General features: G+C 37.2%; 1 protein-coding gene across 3 annotated transcripts in view; it reads right to left on the bottom strand.

Annotated features, from left to right (window-relative positions):
* DGKH (diacylglycerol kinase eta) overlaps window positions 1-23,127 on the bottom strand; it is a 223,850-nt gene that overhangs the window by 52,456 nt on the left and 148,267 nt on the right. For all 3 annotated transcript variants that reach the window (XM_040267184.1, XM_040267185.1, XM_040267186.1), the window contains 7 exons: window positions 17,139-17,238; window positions 14,276-14,549; window positions 13,238-13,360; window positions 8,484-8,609; window positions 6,068-6,185; window positions 4,960-5,070; window positions 4,723-4,819 (listed from right to left, as the gene is read on the bottom strand). In XM_040267184.1, coding sequence (XP_040123118.1) covers window positions 4,723-4,819; window positions 4,960-5,070; window positions 6,068-6,185; window positions 8,484-8,609; window positions 13,238-13,360; window positions 14,276-14,549; window positions 17,139-17,238 — 949 coding nt within the window. The remainder of the gene's footprint in view (window positions 1-4,722; window positions 4,820-4,959; window positions 5,071-6,067; window positions 6,186-8,483; window positions 8,610-13,237; window positions 13,361-14,275; window positions 14,550-17,138; window positions 17,239-23,127) is intronic.

Genomic DNA, 23,127 nt, shown 5'->3' with positions numbered 1-23,127 from the left:
TGGGAAGACAGTGGGCCTGTTTTGAATTCTGTCACTTATTTGGTCAAATGCCTCAGACTTTCAGAGATTCATTTTGCTCATCTGGAAAATGGGCTAATAATACTTCATCCATAGTGTAGCCAACAAGGTATGGGACAAGAAAACATCTAAAACACATTGTAGGGAGTCAATAAATGTCTTTTTTCAGTTATAAATACAAATTAATGTTTTATGGGGAAAAAAACTGGAGTTGAAGTTTTGGCAGGTACCAACTGCTTGATTTTAGTTAGGTAAGTGACTTAAAATGAAATAAATTTTAATAAATTTATTTCTGAAATAAATAATAATACTTGCCTCATAAAGAGTGATAATAACTCTCATAAAGTTTAAGTATTAAACATAATATGTAGAAAGCATTCGGGAAGCTTCAATTATTATTTTTGTTGCTCTTTAGTCACTCAGTCGTGTCTGACTCTTTTCTGACCCCGACTGTAGCCTGTCAGGCTCCTCTGTCCCTGGGATTTCCCAGGCAAGAATACTAGAGTGGGTTGCCATTTCCTGCTCCAGGGGATATTCCCAACCCAGGGATTGAACCTTCGTCTCTTGCATTAGCAGGCAGATTCTTTATTACTGAGCCACCAGGGAAGCCCTCGATTATTACATAACATGACTTAAAATGTAGCTATAATCATTATTATTGAATGAACTAAACAAAGACAGAAATTACTATAAGCCAATTTTAACAAATTATGGAAACAACTGTTATGAGATTATGGAAATATGTGAAATTACAAAAAATATGAATTAAACAACTCTTTGTTATATTTTATTAAGGATTACGGGTGAACATTGTTTTTCTCCTTCATGTATCTTATTATTTAAAGGACTCAAAACAGTATTTGATCATTGCTGCTGCTGCTGCTGTTAAGTCACTTCAGTAGTGCCCGACTCTGTGTGACCCCATAGACGGCAGCCCACCAGGCTCCCCTGTCCCTGGGATTCTCCAGGCAAGAATACTGGAGTGGGTTGCCATTTCCTTCTCCAGTATTTAATCATTACTTCACTTAAAATCTAGAACGAGCTGCTTGATGTATGTAAATTAGGTATATCTGGACAAAAAAAGTCATCTTTAAGAAAAAAAATTTGAATCTTAATGACATTTTTCATTCATAGGGCAAAGGTATTTCTGCTCTAAAAATTACAAAATTTGATATTACGACATTATTCTACATTTCTGGCATTCCCATGATTGTAGAGAGGATTATAAATGTCATTCAAAGGTTCTAAATCTTCAGTACCTATCAGATTCACAGGGCATATGGCTTGAGAAACAGGGTTTATATTTGCATAATTCTTTACAGTTTAAACTGTGATTTCTTGTATCAATGAATTATAATTCTGCACATAAGCATTATTTTATCCATTTTGCAGTCGGAAAAGCCAGGGCCAAGATCTTTGCTTTGTGCAAACTCAAAGTCAACACATGACTTCTATACAGCACAACAAGGGAAGGCAGACTCCTGAGCAAAAAGTTGAGGGTTTTTTGGCCAGTGACTGGCACTTGGTGCAAAGGGATATTTCTGAGAAAAACTCCCTAAGCCCCGCATCTCTCTTCTCCACCTTCATCCCAAGTGATCCAACGTCAAGGAAATTAATTTTTAAACAATGGACCTTCCATGGTCCTCAGGAGTAGCAGGTGTTTTGTTGGTTTATTTTTAACTATAGCAAAGAATTCTCTTTTAATTTTTCTACTTTACCTTTTGTGCATATTAACAAGATGCTTTCACCTAATCTCGTTTTCCTAAATTTACTTTCCTTTCAATCACTGAATATAAACTTCTGTATCAGCTCAGAATTATATCAAGTTCTGAACCTGAGGTTCGAAAACCAAGAGTCCATGGATAGATTCACTGTCTGTTAACTGGAAAGGTAAAAACATATCTCTCATAGTCAGCAATCTCTGAAATCTAGCAATGCACTCAATTATAAATGTAGACAACAAACCACACATTGGCAATACAGTACTTGTGACTTCATCACAATAGAAACCAATATTTTGTATTATATTACAGATGTTTCAGATATCTTTTAGTATCATTTATGTTCATCATTACTTCAAAAGTAATGGTTTAAGCGTGAAGTGTTAGTTGCTTAGTTGTGTCTGACTCTTTGCGATCCACGGACTGTAGCCCACCAGGTTCATCTGTTCATGGAATTCTCCAGGCAAGAATACTGGAGTGGGTTGCCATTCGCTTGACCAGGGGATTTTCCTGACCCAAGGACTGAACCTGGGTCTTCCATATTCCAGGGAGATTCTTTGCTATCTGAGCCACCAGGGAAGCCCGCACTTACTATTATATATACCATTAGATTTTTGTCATTTGATGTAGCGATAAAGAAACAAATGTATTATTACTCTACAACGCTTTAAAAGGATTTTGTTAATTTATTTCAATATTACTTTGTGTCTATATATATATTTAAAGAGTGCTTTAAAAACAATATTCCGAGAAGGGGTCCATAGTTTTTACTAGCATGCCAAAAAGGTTCACAGGTCAAAAAGTGTTAAGAACCTCTGCTTAATGGAGATTACAAAGCAGCTGCATAGGATACTGTTCAGAATTTGGACCATCAATCAAAAAGGACAGAAACAGAACTTCTGAAGACCTGAAGGCTCTCCTAGAAATAAAGCAATCCAGTCATTCTCATTCTGGATAGTTCCCCAAATCCTAAAGATGACCAGCTATGGGTCTTGACCATACAACACCCAACAAATTATGTAAAGGGCCATTTGCCTGTCGGTTTCCCTCTCAAGTCAGGGCCAGGACCTGTGCAAGCTTATGGGGCTAACAAAGATGAACACAGCTTCTTACCATCCTTAAGCAGAGTGTAGCTGACTAGGGGACATGAATAAGGAAAATGATTATATAGGCAATCCATAGGCAAGAACCCAAGTTGAGCAATGGATGGAGTGGCCAACAATAGCATTTACAGAGTATGAGCCTTCCTGATTTTGTACCTTTTCAGCCAGGAACATCTATCTTAATTTCATAAGCAATGATAAATCAAACCAGTGGATCACATAGCTGTGCTCTAGAGTGGCAGGTAGAATAAGTTTATTTTTGCTAGGACATTTAGTTGATAATGAATGAGCCAGACACCTCTTTGGTCCACATTCCACTATTAAGATAACAACTAAAATAAAAAACATTCTGTTTAATTCATTGATCTGTCAACTTAAGATTTGTCCTGGTGGCTCAGACAGTAAGGAGTCTGCCTGTAATGCAGGAGACCTGGGGTTCAATCTCTGGATTGGAAAGATCTCTTGGAGAAGAAAATAGCAACCCAGTCTAGTATTCTTGCCTTGAGAATCCCATGGACTGAGGAGTGTGGTCGGCTACAGTCCATGGGGTTGCAAAGAGTTGGAGAAAACTGAGCAACTAACAATTTCCCTTTCACTGTATGCAGTCTATACCTCAACTTAAAATATCCGGTTATAAAAAGACACAAGATAGGAGAGACAAGCCTCTCATCATAAACAGTGAGCTCTGGACCAAAGGTGAAAGAAAATAATACTCTTAAGAAATGAGTACACTTCTCGGGGCTTCCCTGGTGGCTTAGTTGGTAAAGAATCTGCCTTCAATGCTGGATCCCTGGGTTGGGAAGATCCCCTGGAGGAGGACATCGCAACCCACTCCAGTATTCTTGCCTGGAGAATCCCCATGGACAGAGGAGCCTGGGGGGCTACAGTCCACAGGTTTCCAAAAAGTCAGACACGACTGGGCCACTAAGCACACACATACACAGCAGACTTCTCAGAGCCATGTCCTCTATCTTCTTTTTTCTGTTACCAGATTAAAGAACATCTGCTGTCCTTATCCTACTTAGTTAAAAAAAAAAAAAAAACTAGAAAATGTAAATGCTCAGAATCTCTTTTGATTTTATTAACTTGTTGTTAGAATTAATTGGAACAAAGTATACATTTAACTTAAAATTTTCTATTTACTGTGAATGGTATTTTCAGGGATTTATGAAACTTCAGGCATTATAGAATCAAGTTAGAATTTGGAAAGTTAAGCGAAAAAAAATCTGATAAAAATGCTACCCTGGGAGGGAGGTTTCAGAGGGAGAGGGCATATGTATACCCCATGGCTGATTAATGGTGATGTGTGGCGGAAACCAACACAGCAATGTAGAGCAATTATCCTCCAATTAAAAATAAATAAATTGAAAAAATGCTATCCTGTGTATGTACACATTTCCACGGTCTGGCCTTTTCATGGGGAACCTCAATTTCATAGAAACGTCTAAATTTCAGGATCTAATGATAATGGTAATTAAGTGTATCACTCATATCCAGTGTCTAATACCTCCTTTGGCATAACGTAGAAAACCACTTTTATTTACTGATTTTTTTCCCTCCAGTGTTTAAGCACTACTCAAGAGAATGAAGTGTGCCCTAAATGTCCTAAGTGTTAGTCACTTAGTCATGTCCGACTCTTTGTGACTCCTTGGTCTGTCCACAGAATTCTCTAGGCAAGAGCTGGAGTGGGTAGCCATGCCCTTCTCCAGGGGATCTTCCCAACCCAAGGTTCAAACTGGAATTTCCTGCAGTGCAGGCAGATTCTTTACCATCTGAGCTACCAGGGGAGCCCGTTTAAGAGAACAGTTAAGGTCAAATCAGCTCCACAAATAAATCTTGCAAGATAATCTGAAATTTCTTTACTATCAAGATGAACTTACTTCAAGTTGAACCCTCTGTTCCAAATTCTTGTACGATCTTTGTAATAATTCCCGAGTTCCAAGGACTCCATACCACATCAAGTTTTTAGTTCGGCTTCTGAAAATAAACGTTGGCGGAGAATTTCTGTAACTATTATTTATTTACCCTTTAAATGCAGAGTGAGCCAAAGAGGTAATAAATGAAATTAAAGTAAAATTGCCTTTGTGTAATTACATTATCACTATTATCCAAATTACCTGCATTTTTCAGGGTGCTCCTCTCTCTTATTATTAAATTCTAATGAAATTTTTGCATCTAATCCAATCCCAAAGTAATTGTTCATGACACATTTTTCTGAATAGCCATCTCTACAATAAGGAAAAGTACGTGGAAGTCAATTTCAGGTTCATAACAACAATTACAATTTGCACACGAAATAACCCTTGACACCATTTAAATTTACATCTCCTATAGAAAAGGGGAAAGTTTACCAGGAATCATTTCCTATTTACGTGTCATGTACATGGCCCAGTGTGTCCTAAATTTCAGAACCACTGACCTAAAGGGACGCGGGCAGGGGAAGTGGACACAGTAGTGGTAATGCTCTTTCTATTAATTGTAACAAAATCTTAGTTCTTCTACTTCCTACGTAAGCCCCTCACTACACACATAAATGAGAGGGCCTCACAGTCAGATGCTAATACTCTTTGTTTGTTCAGAAAGTCTCCTTCACACTTGTACTTTTACTGAGTATTTATTAAGCCGAAAACAACTAGATTAGTCCCTTCTTCTAGGCGCTTAAAAAAAGTACAAACGAGTGTAGTACACTCCTTCAGGAGTGTCATTAGAGAAATGAGACATAAAAAAGCAAAATTAAATATGCAAGTAAAACAAAGATTCAGTACATATTTGAACAACTGATGTTTTAAAGGAATTTTAAGAAGGGAAGGGATCAGTGTGAGCCAGAAACTCCCCGAAATAAGTACACCTTGACATTGAATGTGGAAAGATGGCAGAATTGGCAAGGCTGAGAAAGAAAATGAGGTGAAAGGAATAGCAAAATTACGATTATGAAGGCACTGATAAATAAAACACTCCAGGGAAAAGTGTATACAGCTGTGACTCATTTTGCCACTGGCTTGGTATCCGAGACTACAGGCTGGAAGGGACCTACCTTAGATCATTAAAAACCACTGTATTTCACATATGTTAATGAATTCATCATCATCAACTTTTGAAATTTTCTGATGATTTGTTTTTTGGATGTGGGACTATTTTTATTGTAATGTATTTTAAATGTCACCATTCATATAAAACAGAAACAAGGAAAGCCAAAACAAAATATATGCAAAAGTATATTCTTACACTGAATCTGGATCTGGGTCAATAAATGGCGTTGCACCAAAAGGGTCAATATTTGCTAGTAACATTTTGTTGATAATAGAACTTCCAGCAATTGAGGCAGCTAGTCCTGCTCTTAAACCTGGCCAGAAAAAAAAATACAGGATCACACGTTAAGAGAAAAACAGAAAGAGGCAATCCATTGTTTTTAGTTTTCATCAGAAACATCTTGCTCCCAAAGCATGGAGCAAAATGTCTCCATGCTTTTCAGTGTTTGTTCTCATTAATCAAAACTAAGAATTATGATATTGGTAAATACAAGGTTTCTGATGCTCCTTTTTATGATCTGTTGTCATAAAAAGGGAAAGAGATAAAGACCTAAATAGGAGTCTCTTCGTGACAGTTTCTTATTTACCATCAACGATTCTGTAATTTCAACAAGTAACCACTGCTTCCTTTTCATTAGCAAAGAAGGTAGGAAGTCTGTAAGGAATTTACAATAAAGGCCAAATTATCCAGAATGTCACAGTTATCATTTTCACACTCTCAAAAAACAGACAATAATACTCAAGTAAAAATGCTGACATACAAGGGTGAAAGCTCAGTGTTGGTGTCAAGAATAAGTAGTAAAATATTAAACCCAGGTATTTATGGATTTTAGAAGAATACAGTCTTGAACATAAAAATGAAGCATCTTACCTCTGAATATGCAAAGCTTCAAATTTATTTCAACAACTAGTTAGCTTTCTACTAACTAGTTATAATATTCAAAGCTAATGAGTTTTATGATTTACCAAACCGAATGTTAAGGCCAGAAGCACTAAAGAATAAGGACCCCAGGGAACAGACAGACAAAAAGGAAAGAATAGTGAAGAAAAATATGTTTTGCAATTGAGAAACACTAGGAAATTAGGAAACAAAGTCCTTTCTTTAGCTAACATTCCTTTCTTCAACAAAGCACTCCTCTTAGAAATGTTCATTATTTTAGTTACAAAGTTTAGCTGGTTATCAAATAATCAAGACTAACTTTATTCTGTCATTTACTCTCATAGTTTCGAATATACCAGTTCCCTTTACGTCTCAATAAGTAAATAAATGAACAAAACCACCATGCTGGTGAGAGAAAAACAGCTTGAAAAGATGAAGAGTCATATTTCAGATGCCCCAAAGAAAAGCACAGTATTTTCTAAAATGTTTTAAGGTGAGCCATATGTACAGTTTCCATCCAGAAGGGTCCAGGTTTGAAGAGAGATAGGACCTCCAGACATAGAATCCTTTCTGGAACCAAATGTGTCCTGGATTTATCATTTATACTTTAATATTTTCATTAAGATATAATTCACATACCATAAAATTCATCCCTTTAAAGTATATAATTAAGTTTTACATACACAAAGTTGTTCAATGATCATTACCATCTGATTCAGAACTTTTTATTACCACTGAAAGAAACCCCATATGGGTTTGCAGTTAATTTTTCCATTCCTTCCAGGGCCCCCACGTCTTAGATCCTGGAAACCACTAAACCACGATCTCTTTCTCTGTAGACTGGACTCTTCTGGATATGCCATGTAAATGGAATCATATAATATGTGCCTTTTTGGGTTGAGCTTCTTTGGCTTGGCATAATGTTTTCAAGGGTAATTATGTTATAGCATATATCAGTGGTTCATCCTTTTTAATGACTAATATTCCATTGTATGGACACACCACATTTTGCTTCTCCATTCATCAACTGATGAATATTTGGGTTGTTTCGACTTTTTGACTATTATAAACAATAATAAAGTCTCCAAATATTACTCTTGAATTGTGATACACCTTCAAAACATCATTTGTAGAAGAGACTGATTTTCAGGGTGTAATCTAGGTTCCAAACTACTCTGGAATGAATTTGAAAGTTTTCACTAAGGCAAACAAATGGTACTTAAGGAGAACTCTGAGACATTTACATTTACCTCCCTCCACTTCCATACACATCCTTCAGTTTCCACTAATACTATCCTAAATCCCAAGCCCTTATTAGGGCTGAAACAGATGCCTCAGATATTCCAAAATGATGCAATATTATCAGTCTAAAAATAACTATAGATACTTGTGGCTTAAAACTAAGAGAAAGGCTGTAGGGATACTTAAAAGTTGGTTAAATATAAGACCAAATTTACCTTAGAACTTAAATTCAGATTCCTGGGTTCCACTCTAGAGCTACTCAATCAAAACTTCTCAGGTCACGGGCCAGGAATATGCTTTCTAAGAGTTTCCAGGCAATTCTTTTACACACCACAGTCTAAGGATCTGGACTTCGATTAATAAAAGTACTAAGAACATTCTCTTAAAGGAACACTTTATGAGTACATTTCTATACAGTTCAGGAAGATGAGTACTTATACATTTTCACAGAAATACTTAAAAATACACCATGTTTCACAGTCAGTACTACCTGGGCAAATTATTCTGGTATTGAGCACAGGGAGGTTTTCCTTGCTGGCTGCCACAGGGGCACCAGGGCCAGAGTCAGTTTGGGAACGACCAGCCCGGCCATCCGGAGACCGAAGTGCACCTTTAACTGTGGGCAAAAAGTCCAGATTAAAAACAGATACTGATAAAGTTGTCTTAAAAAACAAGCACGTCTCTATACACTTGATGCCATAAAATAATTTCATACATGTTTAATCAGTAGAACTGAAAATATTACCTTGTGTTTACCTTTTTTTAAAAAACCATTTTCTATTCATTTTCTTGGGATTTACCATGTGGAAGGAATGTGTCACAGGTAGCTATATTGATCTCTCATTTTAAATAGATGATGATCAATAGGATCAGACAGTAAACTATCTACCTGTAATGCAGGAGACCAGGGCTTGATCCATGGGTCGGGAAGATTCCCTGGAGGAGGGCATGGCAACCCACTCCAGTATTCTTGCCTGGAGAATCCCCATGGACAGAGGAGCCTGGTGGACTAGAGTCCATGGGGTCACAAAGAATTGGACATGACTGGGCAACTAACATTTTCACTTTTTACCATAATTAAAGGTCAAAGATACTACTAATCTGAAAGTGAGCAATCCATATTTAAAGAAAGGAAATTTTGACACCTGACAATCGTTGAAAATGGAACATATATATTGTAGTGTATATTACCAATGCAATCCTTTTCTCAAAAATGTTGAGTAAATAATCAAATGTAATTAATGTAATTCCCAGAGGAAAAATATTATTTTTTCAAATGAAATCAATATACTTTTATGTCTCAATTAACCATTTACTCAAAGAAAACAGTTCTACCATATCCTTATAAAAGCTCATTAAAAAAATTATTCCAAAACAGAATTATTCTCAAAGTAAACAATAAAAAGAGATTTAATTCTATGTAAAATGGCACAATTTAATAGAGATCAATAGTATCTTTAACTAATTTAGGAGCAGTTGGCAGGTGTTCAAAAGAAACAGTAATCCTCAAACTCAATTTAAAAATGCTCTAAAACCTTATTATCTTTACTTTGCCTAAGACTAATTACAAACTAACCATATTAATCTTACACTCTCATCTCTCTGTTCAAAAACTGTCCAGTTGCACTAAGGAAAAGGAACAGAACAGAACTCTTTTTTTTTGGACAGATGGGAGCCCTGGAACTAATTTCTTATAAAAACAACCTTTTGATATTCATCTCTGATAAAAAACCAGAGAGTATTCTAGTGACCAAGATTGATGTTTCACTACAGGTAACTAAATTAATGTTTCATGGCTCTTCTTAAATGTAACATAGCATTGATCATATTAATGTGTATTTTGCACATCTCAAACATACAAATAATTAAATTATTCAATGATAATATAACGAATGTGCTTCAGAAAGTTAATGATTTAACTTAGAAAACACTCTTCCAGATACTGATGCCCAATAAACTGGAATACTAGGCAAAAATTAAGAACAAATGCTGCACCATAAAGACTTGCATAATCTACGCTTATTTCAATAACAATATCTATGTCATTCTATCTCTATTTTTTTGGTTTTCTTTGCAGACTACAATGGAAGCATCAAATTCATGACACTATAGTAGGATGGGATAGTAGGTGGTTGGAAAACCAAAACCAATGAGCGCTGAAAATCCAATCCTCCAAAGAGCCATTCACTATGTCCAGAAGGAGGAGTGTATGAGTACTGGTGTGCTATTACATTACAGAAATATCTGGAAGATGCTGCTCAAAATGGGGCCTTATGTTTTAAGCAGCATCATATTGACTGTTAATGAGAAAAACAAAAGGTTTAAAATGATCACGTTAGATTGGTAAAATAATTTACTAGACAGAATCTGGAAAAAGAATATGCAGTGTGTGGAAAGAGGAATATGATGCCCTGAAAGCTGTTTTCAGTAAGGGCTGTCCCCTGGAAGAGCAATCTGCAATATCGTGAAATGATGCCTGTAAAACTGAACCATGAAGCAGATGTCAGTAGTGTTTCTCTTAACATGAACGTACAAAACGTTTTTTAATAATAACGTAACTGTGGGTAGAAATTTAAGGAAGAAAATATAGAGCTCATACATTGACAGAAGAAAAACTTTCTAACAATTAGAGGTGATCATGACAACAGGCTCCAAAATCACTGCAGATGGTGACTGCAGCCACGAAATTAAAAGATGCTTGCTCCTTGGAAGAAAAGCTGTGACAAACCTAGACAGTGTATTGAATAGTCGAGACATCACTTTGCCAAAAAGGACTGTATGGTCAAAGCTATGGTTTTTCCAGTAGTCATGTATGGATGTGAGAGTTGGACTGTAAAAGAAGGCTGACTGCCAAAGAACTGATGTTTTTAAATTATGGTGCCAGAGAAGACTCTTGAGAGTCCCTTGGACTGCGAGGAGATCAAACCAGTCCATCCTAAAGGAAATCACCCCTGAATATTCACTGGAAGGACTGATGCTTAAGCTGAAGCTCTAATACTTTGGCCACTTGATGCGAAGAGTTGACTTATGGAAAAGACCCTAATGCTGGGAAAGAATGAAGGCAGGAGGAGAAGAGGCAACAAAAAATGAGCTGGTTGAAAGCCATCACTAAATCAATGGATATGAGTTTGAGCAAACTCTAGGAGATAGTGAAGGATAGGGAAGCCTGGTGTGCTGCAGTTTATGGGGTTGTAAAGAGTCAGGCACAACTTGAGACTGAACTACAACAATGAGAGTGAGTTATAGTGACAGTGAGTAATCCAAGGCTCAATGACCATTGGTCAAGAGTGTAAAATATGCCTGCACTGGATTATATTCTGCAACGGGGCCATTTAAGGTCAAAAAGGTCAAAGGTTAAATTAATATAACTGGGTTATGTGCTGGAAAAGGTCTGCTAAGTTGCTTCAGTCGTGTTTGACTCTGTGTGACCCCATAGACGGCAGCCCACCAGGCTCCTCCATCCATGGGATTTTCCAGGCAAGAGGACTGGAGTGGGTTGCCAGTTCCTTCTCCAGAAAAAGGTCTAAAAAGGTCTAAAATAAGGTCCAAAAAGATGCTGTAAAATATGAAAGAACTGGTTATAGGTCAGACACATGAGGTCTATAATATGGTCCAGTTTCAAAGTTTCTAGGAGTTTTAAATACAATTAAGAACTAGTCTTTCAAAGTTAGTGTAGTTAGTAGCAACAACAGCAGAAGCAGTAGCAGTGATCATGATCGTGACACTGAGAGCAAACATTCCTTTTCAGCACAATGTATCCAGAGCTATTCTAGGCACTTAGACCACTGCAGAGGTGACCGCAGCCATGAAATTAAGAGACGCTTACTCCTGGGAAGGAAAGTTACGACCAGCCTAGACAGCATATTCAAAAGCAGGGACATTACTTTGCCAACAAAGGTCCGTCTAGTCAAGGCTATGGTTTTTCCTGTGGTCATGTATGGGTGTGAGAGTTGGACTGTGAAGAAAGCCGAGCACCGAAGAATTGATGCGTTTGAACTGTGGTGTTGGAGAAGACTCTTGAGAGTCCCTTGGACTGCAAGGAGAGCCAACCAGTCCATTCTGAAGGAGATCAGCCCTGGGATTTCTTTGGAAGGAACGATGCTAAAGCTGAAGCTCCAGTACTTTGGCCACCTCATGCGAAGAGTTGACTCATTGGAAAAGACTCTGATGCTGGGAGGGATTAGGGGCAGGAGGAGAAGGGGACAACCGAGAATGAGATGGATGGACGGCATAATTGATTCAATGGATGTGAGTCTGAGTGAACTCCAGGAGTTGGTGATGGACAGGGAGGCTTGGCGTGCTGCAGTTCATGGGGTCGTAAAGAGTCGGACACAACTGAGCGACTGAACTGAACTGAACTGAATGGGTGTTAACTTATTTAAACATCACAAAAAAGTAGGTACGTTATTACCCCCATTTTACAAATGAGGACATCACAGACAACTTAAGTAATCTACCCAAGTTTATATGTAATAAAAGTATAAGCAAAAGTTTAATGATTGCAAACAGTTGTGATATAATAGCATTAATTTTCATTTGCACTATGTTAATTATTTTCATATTATCTTGCCTTCATTAATAATTCTGCTTGTTTTATATTCTAGTAAATTAATACCTTTTTCCTTATTCAACATGAAAAATTAAAAGTATAAATTCATCTTCAGTTAAAACTGCAAAAGGAGAGAAATAGTTAAGTCTTTAAGCAACTACATGTTAATTCCCTGGCAAAAATAACTTCAGCAGAGACGGGGTTGTAACTGGATGTCCTATGATTTAAAAACTTAATTTAGCAATAAGGATTCTCAACCATCTAGGCTAATCAATAGAACTCAAGGGACCAAAGAATTATTTAAATGCCACGTTTTATGCTTGTGAGGCCTGCAGCTTCCATATTATTCTCAAAGAAATCTGAAAGCTAAAACAAGTTAAAATCTTCAGTTTTGGTAGTTACTCTTCCTAGAGGAAAATTAAGATATTTAGCCATGTTTGGTCCCTAAATTCTTAGTTTATGATGATGATTTCCAGATTAAATGATAAAAAGGGACGCGAGAGTACCCGACAATAGTCTAAACAACGTTACCTTCATTATTTCAGCATTCATGAATACCTAAGCTTTAATTTCTGAAAAACCTCGTTAATAATAAAAATGCAAATAGTTTATTTCATACTAATAAGCCGTTCGAAAACAGAAAGCAGAGTTACATTTTATCTAATCCCCAAATAATCTTATCACAGTTTTCTTACCAGTTAATGATTCTTTCGCATCATCTTCTTTTAACTCATCTTTGGAATCATCTGTTTCTGTGCTATCATAATCGAATGACTGATTAACTAGTTCAGAGGAGTGAACCGGCTGGTCATCCATCACTTTAAGTAGCAAGAGGAGAAATATGTTCAAATGAGCAAAAATTAGATCCATAAATATTAATGTATTCTTGGAAAATTGAAATATAAACTCAAAGAAACTTCCTATTCACAAATAAGCACTGATTGGCAGTGAACTCTGGGGTCATGTGATGTCTGTTAAGTATTAATACTAGAGACTATAAAAGGAAATATTTTAAAATCTCAAAACTATATTTTTAGCAGAAGAGAAAAATTTAATCTAAGAACTTCGAGAATGAAAGAGAAGTCCAACTACAAGTTACAATTCGTAAAGGGTTTCTGAATATTATTCAAAGTTAAGTTTTAGTCGATTACCTCAAATTCTAAGTACACACATTACAGGAATACAGAAAAACTAAAATAGAGGTGGAACTTTTATAAAAACTCTTAAAAAAGCAACATAAACATTTAAGAGATAAATGTTAAGAAAATATTTTCAAAGTAGCTTATAGGCTGGATTTCCTTTTAAGAATTTAACAGATTCCAGTTAAAAAATTTAATTTCAGAAATATGATTTAAAAGTAATTTGTAATTTTATTTTAACATTTTCAGTGTACTTTATCTCTGAAATTCTTTTAACATGTGTCTAGTCTGACCAATGGGCTTCCCAGTTGGAGCTAGTGGTAAAGAATCCGCCTGCCAATGCAAGAGACTCAAGAGTTGTGGGTTCAATCCCTGGCGGAGGGTGGAGGGCAATATCTCGTGGAGTAGGAAATGGCACCCCACTCCAATATTCTTGCCTGGAAAATTCCATGGGCAGAGAAGCCTGGTGGGCTATAGCCCACGGGGCTGTAAAGTCAGACACGACTGAGCACGCAGTCTGACCAATATGAAAATTCTCTTGTGCTTGCAATAAGAATGTTGCCAACTTTAGGAACTGCTTCTGTTAATGTGTACCTTTTCCGGCCTCCTCAATGACTTGCCTCACTGCTTTCTTTAAACTGTTTGCCCGCAGCATTATTTCCCTTGGTTTGACAGCTTTCTGGGAAGAGAGTTTTGTAGTGTCATCCAAGAGATGTTCCTTGCTCTCACACAAGGATTCTTCGCTGGAAGATTCCACAGCATCTTCTTCTACCATGAGAGGGCTGATGCCTGGGAGAACTGGACCTGCCTGGGACTCTGTGTGCAAAGCCTGGAGCAGTTGTTCAAGCTTCTCATTTAGGATGGAACACTAAGAAAACAAAAACATAGTGATGAATCTTCATTTAGTGGAGATGGAAAGTGATAGTTTAAATGAATGGTTTTCAATTTTTTAGAGGAAAGATGTCTACATTGATGTTTATCATTAATTTTGTTGCTGTTTAGTCCCTAAGTCATGTCCGACTCTTTGTGACCTCATGGACTATAGCCCACCAGGCTCCTCTGTCCATGGGATTTCCCAGGCAAGAATACTGGAGTGGGTTGCCATTTCCTTCTCCAGGAGATTTTCCTGATCCAGGGATTGAACTCGAGTCTCCTTCATTGGCAGGTGGATTCTTTATCACTGCGCCACCTGGGAAGCCGTTATCATTAATTGGCTATTATAAATTATACTTTAGATACCTAGGGACTAAATAACTTTAATTTTTTTTAAACTGCACAATTATTTTGTAAATTTACTGATTTATACTTCCAGAACTATTTAAACTCCATTGCATGGGTGAAAAATCTTTACACTCCTCCTAAAGTTATTTTTCCTTGAAAGAAAACAAAGAAAGTTTCATGATAAAGTAACACATTACATAAACAATTTACACATTATACAAAATTTGCTATACATTAGACGAAACATGGACTTCCCAGGTGGTGTGAATAGTAAAAAACAAACAAACAAAAAAAACAACCCTGCTTGCCAATGCAGGAGACATAAGGGTTCAGCCGCTGGGTTGGGACGATCTCCTGGCTGCTGCTGCTGCTAAGTCGCTTCAGTCGTGTCCGACTCTGTGTGACCCCATAGACGGCAGCCCACCAGGCTCCCCTGTCCCTGGGATTCTCCAGGCAAGAACACTGGAGTGGGTTGCCATTGCCTTCTCCAATGCATGAAAGGGAAAGTGACGTCGCTCATTTGTGTCCGACCCTCAGCGGCCCCATGGACTGCAGCCCACCAGGCTCCTCCGTCCATGGGATTTTCTAGGCAGGAGTAGTGGAGTGGGATGCCATTGCCTTCTCCAAAATCCCCTGGAGGAGGGCAAAGAACCCACTCCAGTATTCTTACCTGGAGAATCCCAAGGACAGAGGAGCCTGGCAGACTACAGTCCATGGGGTCTGCCAACAAAGAGTTGGACATGAATGAAGAGGTTTGGCACACACGCATTCATGCAAAACACTGAATAAACATTTAAGTGATCAACTTATGGCACTGTTTGGAGCATCACAAATTGCCAAGTCTGGCTGAGTCTTGTAAACACACCTTCAAAGCTTTGGTTTTGCAAAGGAGTGTGAGTACTTAAGGGATTATTGGCTCAAAGAAAGAGAAAAGGAATGTGCCCAGGATAGGAAATAATGATGCGAAAGAAAAACAAGTGCTGGGCCCTTGTTTCCTTCTGCTTGTTTGAATCCCTAAGGGTAAAGAAACATTTAGGACTGAAGGTTTGGATCACGCTGCTTCGTTGCTTCAGTCGTGCCTGACTCTGTGAGAACCTAAAGACCACAGCCCGCCAGGCTCCTCTGTCCATGGCACTCTCCAGGCAAAACTACCAGAGTGGGGTGCCATTTCCTTCTCCAGGGATCTTCCCGACTCCGGGATTGAACCCACGTCTCTTATGTCTCCTACTGGCAGGCAAGTTGTTTACCACTAGCTCCATCTGGGAAGCCCAAAGCTACTGATGCTGCTGCCTAATGTACCTGTTATCTCCACCCAAATTTCCAGTCCTCTCTGCCTTTTTTTGATCACAGGCCAGGACAAAGTCACAGCAGAAATAGTCAGGAGAAGAGCATGTGATGACACAGGGTCTCTGTTTTCTGAAGCTCTCCACAGAGAATAAAAATACGAGAAAGAGGCCGAAAACTTCAGATGTATTATTCTATTTTCTTTCCCTTCCACTCAATCCAACCACCATCCACAGCTGGGTAAGATCATGCCTTTGCAAAGCCCCAGAGAGCCAAACCTTCTGTAAGAATGCCCTGTTGTTAGCAAATGAAAGCAAAGACAGTGGCTTTCAGGGTTCAGTAAACTGTTCTTATTTTAGCCTAAGACAGCTCACAAAGGGAAAAAAAAAGTACCTATCAAGAAAAAAGGCAAAGCAAGAGGCAGAAACCTGAAAGATGCTGAGGACTATAACATCTGGGGAATCCGAACAACCATGCTGGCAGGGAACTTGGGCGGCCAAGGTTTGCCTGGAAATGGAAAACCTTTCCTCCCGCACTGGGGCACCAGCTGCCTAGCGATTTCCCCCATATGACCCAACTACTGTGCATTTCTCCTTCAGAATGTCAACCAGTGGGGAAAAGGGGGTGAGTGATCAGATTCGGATTGCTGGTCTTCAGCAATGCAGTTTTCATTCGTACCAATGGGAGGGAGGTCCAAGAGGGATATTTGTAAACCTCTAACTGGTTCACTTCATTGTAAAGCAGAAACGAACACAACATTATGAAGCAATTATACTCAAAAACAAAAGGGAAAAAATAGCGTATATTTTAAATCCTCATATCTGATACAAAAGCAATTTTCTCTTGCCTTGAGATGCCTAGGCAGGAAAACCACTTAATCAATTTAGCTGTAAAACACAGTTTGATGTTCACATTATAAAAGACCTTCCCGACCTGAACATGTCCCACTTACTTTACTGGCCACGGCATCGGCTACAACAGCTTTTTCCAGCGTTTTCTCATGTGCTTTCTCTACTTTGGCAACGAAGTCCTTTACAGTCTCACAAAGTATCCTTTGAGCAAAAGAAATTGTGCAATTCAGGAAACTCAGAAAGCTGCTTTGCTTTGATTTACAAACATATTTAAAAATAAGCACAATTGAGTAAACTGTTAAAAGATCAGGATCATTGCTTTATAAACCCAAACTTATATTTGCTGTGTGGCGGGCCCTAGATCAGTTCAGGACATTCGAAGTTATAAATGGATATATGAATAAGCCTTGTTCTACATAATTGAAATAAGTCTTTTAAAGTTATATCAAGTTTTTCTCAAATATTTAAATGCTTTAAATTCTTGAGATGTGTAGTTTTAGATCATATTTAAAAAATAAAACATTATCTTCTGCGTCTTACGTATTCTTAGAAATTGTAGTGTGGAACAAACAAACAAAATTTGTCACTGATGATGTCCCTGTTGCTCTTTATTCATTATATGTGTACATTGAAAGTATATCTTTCCTGAAGAGAAAAGAGGTTGTACATTATGCTGGAAACCAACCTGCCACTTGAACTGCCTTATATTCTCTGTAAATCCAATCTCCTCCCCACCACCCCTTAAGATAATGCAATACCATGCAGACTAATTGAATTTAGGTCTTGTTAGTGTCAGCAATACACAGTTTATCTGTTTGTTTCTTTTAACTACACCTGGTTTCTTTGCAATGAAATAGACTAAAAAGAAAAAAAAAATCACCTGAAATAAAAACAAAATTTGTCAAAAGTCTAGAACTGGTGTTGGATTAAAAACTACAACCAACAGAATGGTATGAGCAGCTTTCTGAAGCAAGAGCTTATAAAGTGATTTTTTAAAACAAAATCAGACTATTTAAAAAATAGCATTTCTCTTTAACATTGATAGAAGTTGAGGAATTTTAAGAAAAAGAAGATTCCACCACTTATTTTTTCTATTATACTGACAATTTTCTCTGGTATGTGAGCAACATAAAGTTTTCAGATACTTAAATAACTATGAAATAAAGCCATTCAAAAGATATAGGGGACAGACACACACTCCAAACCTTCACATTTATCATCTAAGAAATAAATTACTCCAAACAATTTTTGTTTTGTCCTTTGGCAACAATTTCTAGGTGTCACTTGGACAAAAGGTAATACTTCCTAACCTTCAACCTTTTTGATCACCCTTTTAAACTCAAATTTCTACAGAGACTCTAGTTTATTAGAGATTCATTCATGTGTTTCATGTCATTTGGTCTTCTTTGTTTTATGTATAATATTTCTATGGAATTTCTTGAAATATTAAGACAGGTTACTACGAAATTTCTTCTATGGACTTTAAGATTCTGTGTTAGGAGAACACTGGCCACTTAGCTGGAGGAATCTCATGGTTCATTAAGTCCCATATTCCAGAAGATAGAGGATATTTATTATAATCCAGAGGAATGAATTCACTTCTTGTTACACCTAAATGGGTAGAGTTTTTAAATAGAAATAAAATATATACTTAAAAGCAGTATGATCTCAAAGTCACACCAACCAGGAACTTACAAAATTGGGGAAAAGCAGGTTTAAGATGTACTTACCACAGTAACACAAAAAACATTCTCCAACTGATACAATTTCCCCCTTAATACATAAAGACTTCCAGAAAACACGTACAAAAATCAAATGAATGAAAGTGGCACATGGACCTTCAAACAGAGCTAAAAATATTTTAAATTTCTAATTACATATTTAGTTAGTTATTATTTTAATGAAGCATTTCCAGCGCTGTATTTCTTTAGTTTTGCTCTCTCTTCAAGCTGAACAAACATGTGCATTGAATATTCAGTTGAACCTAACAAAAGTCCACAGGTAGCATGCCTGATGGTTCCCACCATCATCTCGATTATGAGATCCATACTTATCAGTAGCAGTACTGTCATTTATCAGTTTTCACTTATTTTTTATGAGAGATAAATGACAATAAAACACGCAAATGCTACAGTAAGAAAAATACGGCAATGGTGCCCAAACAGGATCACATATTGGTAGGCAGGGACCATACTACCAGAACCCGAAAATTTCATTTTTAATCTGATATTAAGAAGTTCCAATCAAAAATTAAAGGTGATTTACAAGTATCAATGCATAGTATCTTAAAATCCCTAGCTACCTATGTGCTCTGAGGAAAGAGTCTTAACGACTATATATCATACCTCATGTGTTCAGTGAGGGGGGTTGCCTAAGTTACCTCTAAGATAGTCCCCAAATCTAAAATTCTATGGTTCTAAGACAATGATTCCAATTTTATTATTTTGTTTCCTGCTAGTGATTCCGTTTTCTGAGAAGTTTTGTCTACAGAGCAAATTGCATTTACTTAATAACCTGTTTTTCATTTTTATTAATAAATGACATCTATAATGACTAATTAGTGCTTCTGAATCTCAGAAGATAACTCATGTTGTCTTACTGGACTGACAAAATTTCAAAGTCAAAGAAATATTGATGTTGGGTTGATGAACTACATTAGTTAACCTACTTACTAGCTATGCTGATGAAATACAGCTTTTTCATCAGCATTTTCAACATTTAAAAATAGTTTAAAATAGCTTAAGCTACTGAGAATTACTATCTTATGAAACAAATATAAACATAAAAAACAGGAGGTTTATTTTTAAAATGTTCTGCCTCAATATTGTATCATTCAATAGTTAAATGGCACTAACAAGAGAAGGAAATGCTTTATTTTATCTGGGTGGTGGTCAGAAGAATGTGAGTGTGAATGTGTGTTATTTTTTTCTAAGCACTGAGTTGTACCTTTATGGTTTGAGCACATTACTGTGTATGTGTCATGCCTCAATAACACAATTTTGTAAAAGCAGGGAGATATATTATAGATTTTCCATGTTTTAGAGGCATAAAACCTAAAGGCAATCTGCACCTTGTTAGGATTTTGATTTGAATGAATCAGTGTTTTTTAAAAAAAAAGAACTTCAAGAAAATTAAAGAAATGGAATATAAGTTGAGTAATTATTATTAATTTTATTAGACTTTTAAAAAATTATTGGATATACAAACTGAAAGTAGAATAAAATGATTTCCAGGATTTGCTTAGATACACCAGCAAGAGAAAGTGGGGAGTAGATAACAAAATATTGACAAAATACTGAAGCTGAGTGAGAGGTATGGTAGAAAATCATTATACTAATGTCTCAATTTTTTTGTATGTCTGTAAAAACTCTGTAACAAAAATAAAAAAAAAAAAAAATCAAAGTAGGGACCTTCCCTGGCAGTCCAGCAGCTAAGACTCTGTACTTCCATTGCAGTGGACGCAGGTTTGATCCCTGGTTGGGGAACTAAGATTCTGCATGCCACTTGGTGAGGCCAAAAGAAAAAAAAAACAAACTCAAAAATATACTATACTGGTATAAAAATATACTATATTGGTACTATGTTACTGGCATAGTAAAAACATACTATACTGGTACTATTACTTTATTACTGGTACAAAGTTATTGCATATGGTCCCATCTTTTCTCTCTTGAACCTCATTATGGCAAATGCCCTTGAATTTTAATCTGCAGTTGCAAAGGTTGGGCACCTAGGCAAGTCTGGGCTCCCGGACGAGTGACAAGAGGGGAGCAGGACAGGAACAGAGTCTGCTTAAAGGCAAATGAGCCAGGCAGGGAGGAATCCAAAGCTAAGCTAACAGTAGAGGCTAGACAAGGAGCCAGGTCAATGTCAAAGAAAAAATGTGAAATGCAGTTGGGTAAAACATGAGGTGACGACACCATAATTTAATACAGCACTCTGTACTTCATAAGTTCTATATTTATTTCATTCCTCAAGTTAATTCCCCTAACAGTCCCATGTGGCAGGAAGGACAGGCATTCTTTCCATTCTTACACTTGATAAAACAGACATGGGCCACAAAGCTAGCAAATGGCTGAATCTCATCTAGGACCTCAGACTGACACGGCACAGCACTGTGACTTACGTCAGTGGTTTTCAAGCTGTTTTTCAGAAATATTTCAAGGATTCCACCAAGGCTAGATTAAATTTTCATTTAGAAATATAGACTATAATTTTTAAAACGTTCTCAAATCATTAAGCATGTAAGAGAACAATACTATGGTAGCTTTTAATTTTGAATTCATTACTTTTTGTGCAAGTCTTGGACTATATTCAACGCAGTTTCCAGCTATTTCTATATTTTATGTTGGTTACATAGTTGTAAGGAAATTGTCCTCAATTAATAAATAAAAATGGCATCCTTATAATTACATAACCAACATAAAATACAGATAACGGGAAACTGCATTGAATATAAACTAAAACTGTCACCTGTAACCTTACTGCTTATGTTTTCTTGTAAATAACCAAAAACTTAACCCTATCCAGTGTATTAATGTCAACAAAATAGAATTTTAGTTCTTAAATATTGAGATTCTTCATGAAATTTTATTTTTAAAAATGTTATAAGTCAATTACACTCTCAAAGAAATAAAATAAAAAATATATAAAATGTAAAGGAGGCAGTAACCAAACACATCAAATACACAAAATTCAATATTAAAGCTCCACTAATATCCAAACTAAGAAAGGTGGCCAAATACAAGATTTACTTACCTATATTGAAGAATAACTCTGCAACTTTCTATACCTTTAAAAAGGTCCCATTTCAACTTTTCATGTTTTCTAATAATATCCTTTAAAATGTCCTGAAAAGAAGCATTTGACTCATAGGGCCAGAGTGCAAATGCAAACAGCTTCCTTGTAGAAGTAACTTAAGAAATACCTAAGGAAGTAACTTTAGTATATGGATTTGGCCCAAGATGAAAAAGGCCATAGGAAGTGTTAAGGCCTGGGACAAAGTTGAGATTTGTACATTTCACCATAAAGTGATATGACTAATTAGAAAACACTCAACCGAGGCATCAAACCCAAAAACCCAGTAGCAGCACTGTCCATCAAACAAACAGCTCTGGAGCCCACCAGTCTGGACAACCAGTGTGTTCCCTTGACTTACACTGCTCAACTCTTTTCCTACAGCTCAGTCAAATCCCCTTCCTGGGGTTTATAGCATCAAAAGCGACTGTCACTACATTTGCACTTTTGTCACAAGCAAATTTGTTTATAATGATTTATCTTGTCTTTCCTTGATTTTTTGCTAATTAAGTAGATAACATACTAAATTTTATGTCTTTTTTTCCTCCACCACTTTCCCATCCCTTTTCTTTACTTCCTCTTTCTCACTTCTTTCTGTGTATCAGTAATATTTCCTTGCTAAACCAGAATCCTTTTGTGGGCTCCAAAATCACTGTAGATGGTGACTGCAGCCATGAAATTAAAAGACGCTTACTCCTTGGAAGAAAAGTTATGACCAACCTAGATAGCATATTCAAAAGCAGAGACATTACTTTGCCAACAAAGGTCCGTGTAGTCAGGGCTGTGGTTTCTCCAGTGGTCATGTATGGATGTGAGAGTTGGACTGTGAAGAAGGCTGAGCGCCAAAGAATTGATGCTTTTGAACTATGGGGTTGAAGAAGACTCCTGAGAGTCCCTTGGAAGGCAAGGAGATCCAACCAGTCCATTCTAAACGAGATCAGCCCTGGGTGTTCCTTGGAAGGAATGATGCTAAAGCTGAAACTCCAGTACTTCGGCCACCTCATGTGAAGAGCTGACTCACTGGAAAAGACTCTGATGCTGGGAGGGATTGGGGGCAGGAGGAGAAGGGGACGACAGAGGAGGAGATGGCTGGATGGCATCACCAACTCGATGGACGCTGAGTCTGAGTGAACTCCAGGAGTTGGTGATGGACAGGGAGGCCTGGCGTGCTGTGATTCATGGGGTTGCAAAGAGTCGGACACAACTGAGTGACGGAACTGAACTGAACTGACTAAAGCATATTTTTACTTTCACTTATTAGTTGAAAATTTGAGTTTCACCCCTTCCTCCAGC

This window comes from Oryx dammah, unplaced genomic scaffold (assembly GCF_014754425.2).
Source record: "Oryx dammah isolate SB20612 unplaced genomic scaffold, SCBI_Odam_1.1 HiC_scaffold_24, whole genome shotgun sequence".
Lineage (NCBI taxonomy): Eukaryota > Metazoa > Chordata > Mammalia > Artiodactyla > Bovidae > Oryx > Oryx dammah.
Note: the sequence above shows the minus strand (reverse complement) of the source record. Positions and strands in the feature narration are given on the sequence as shown.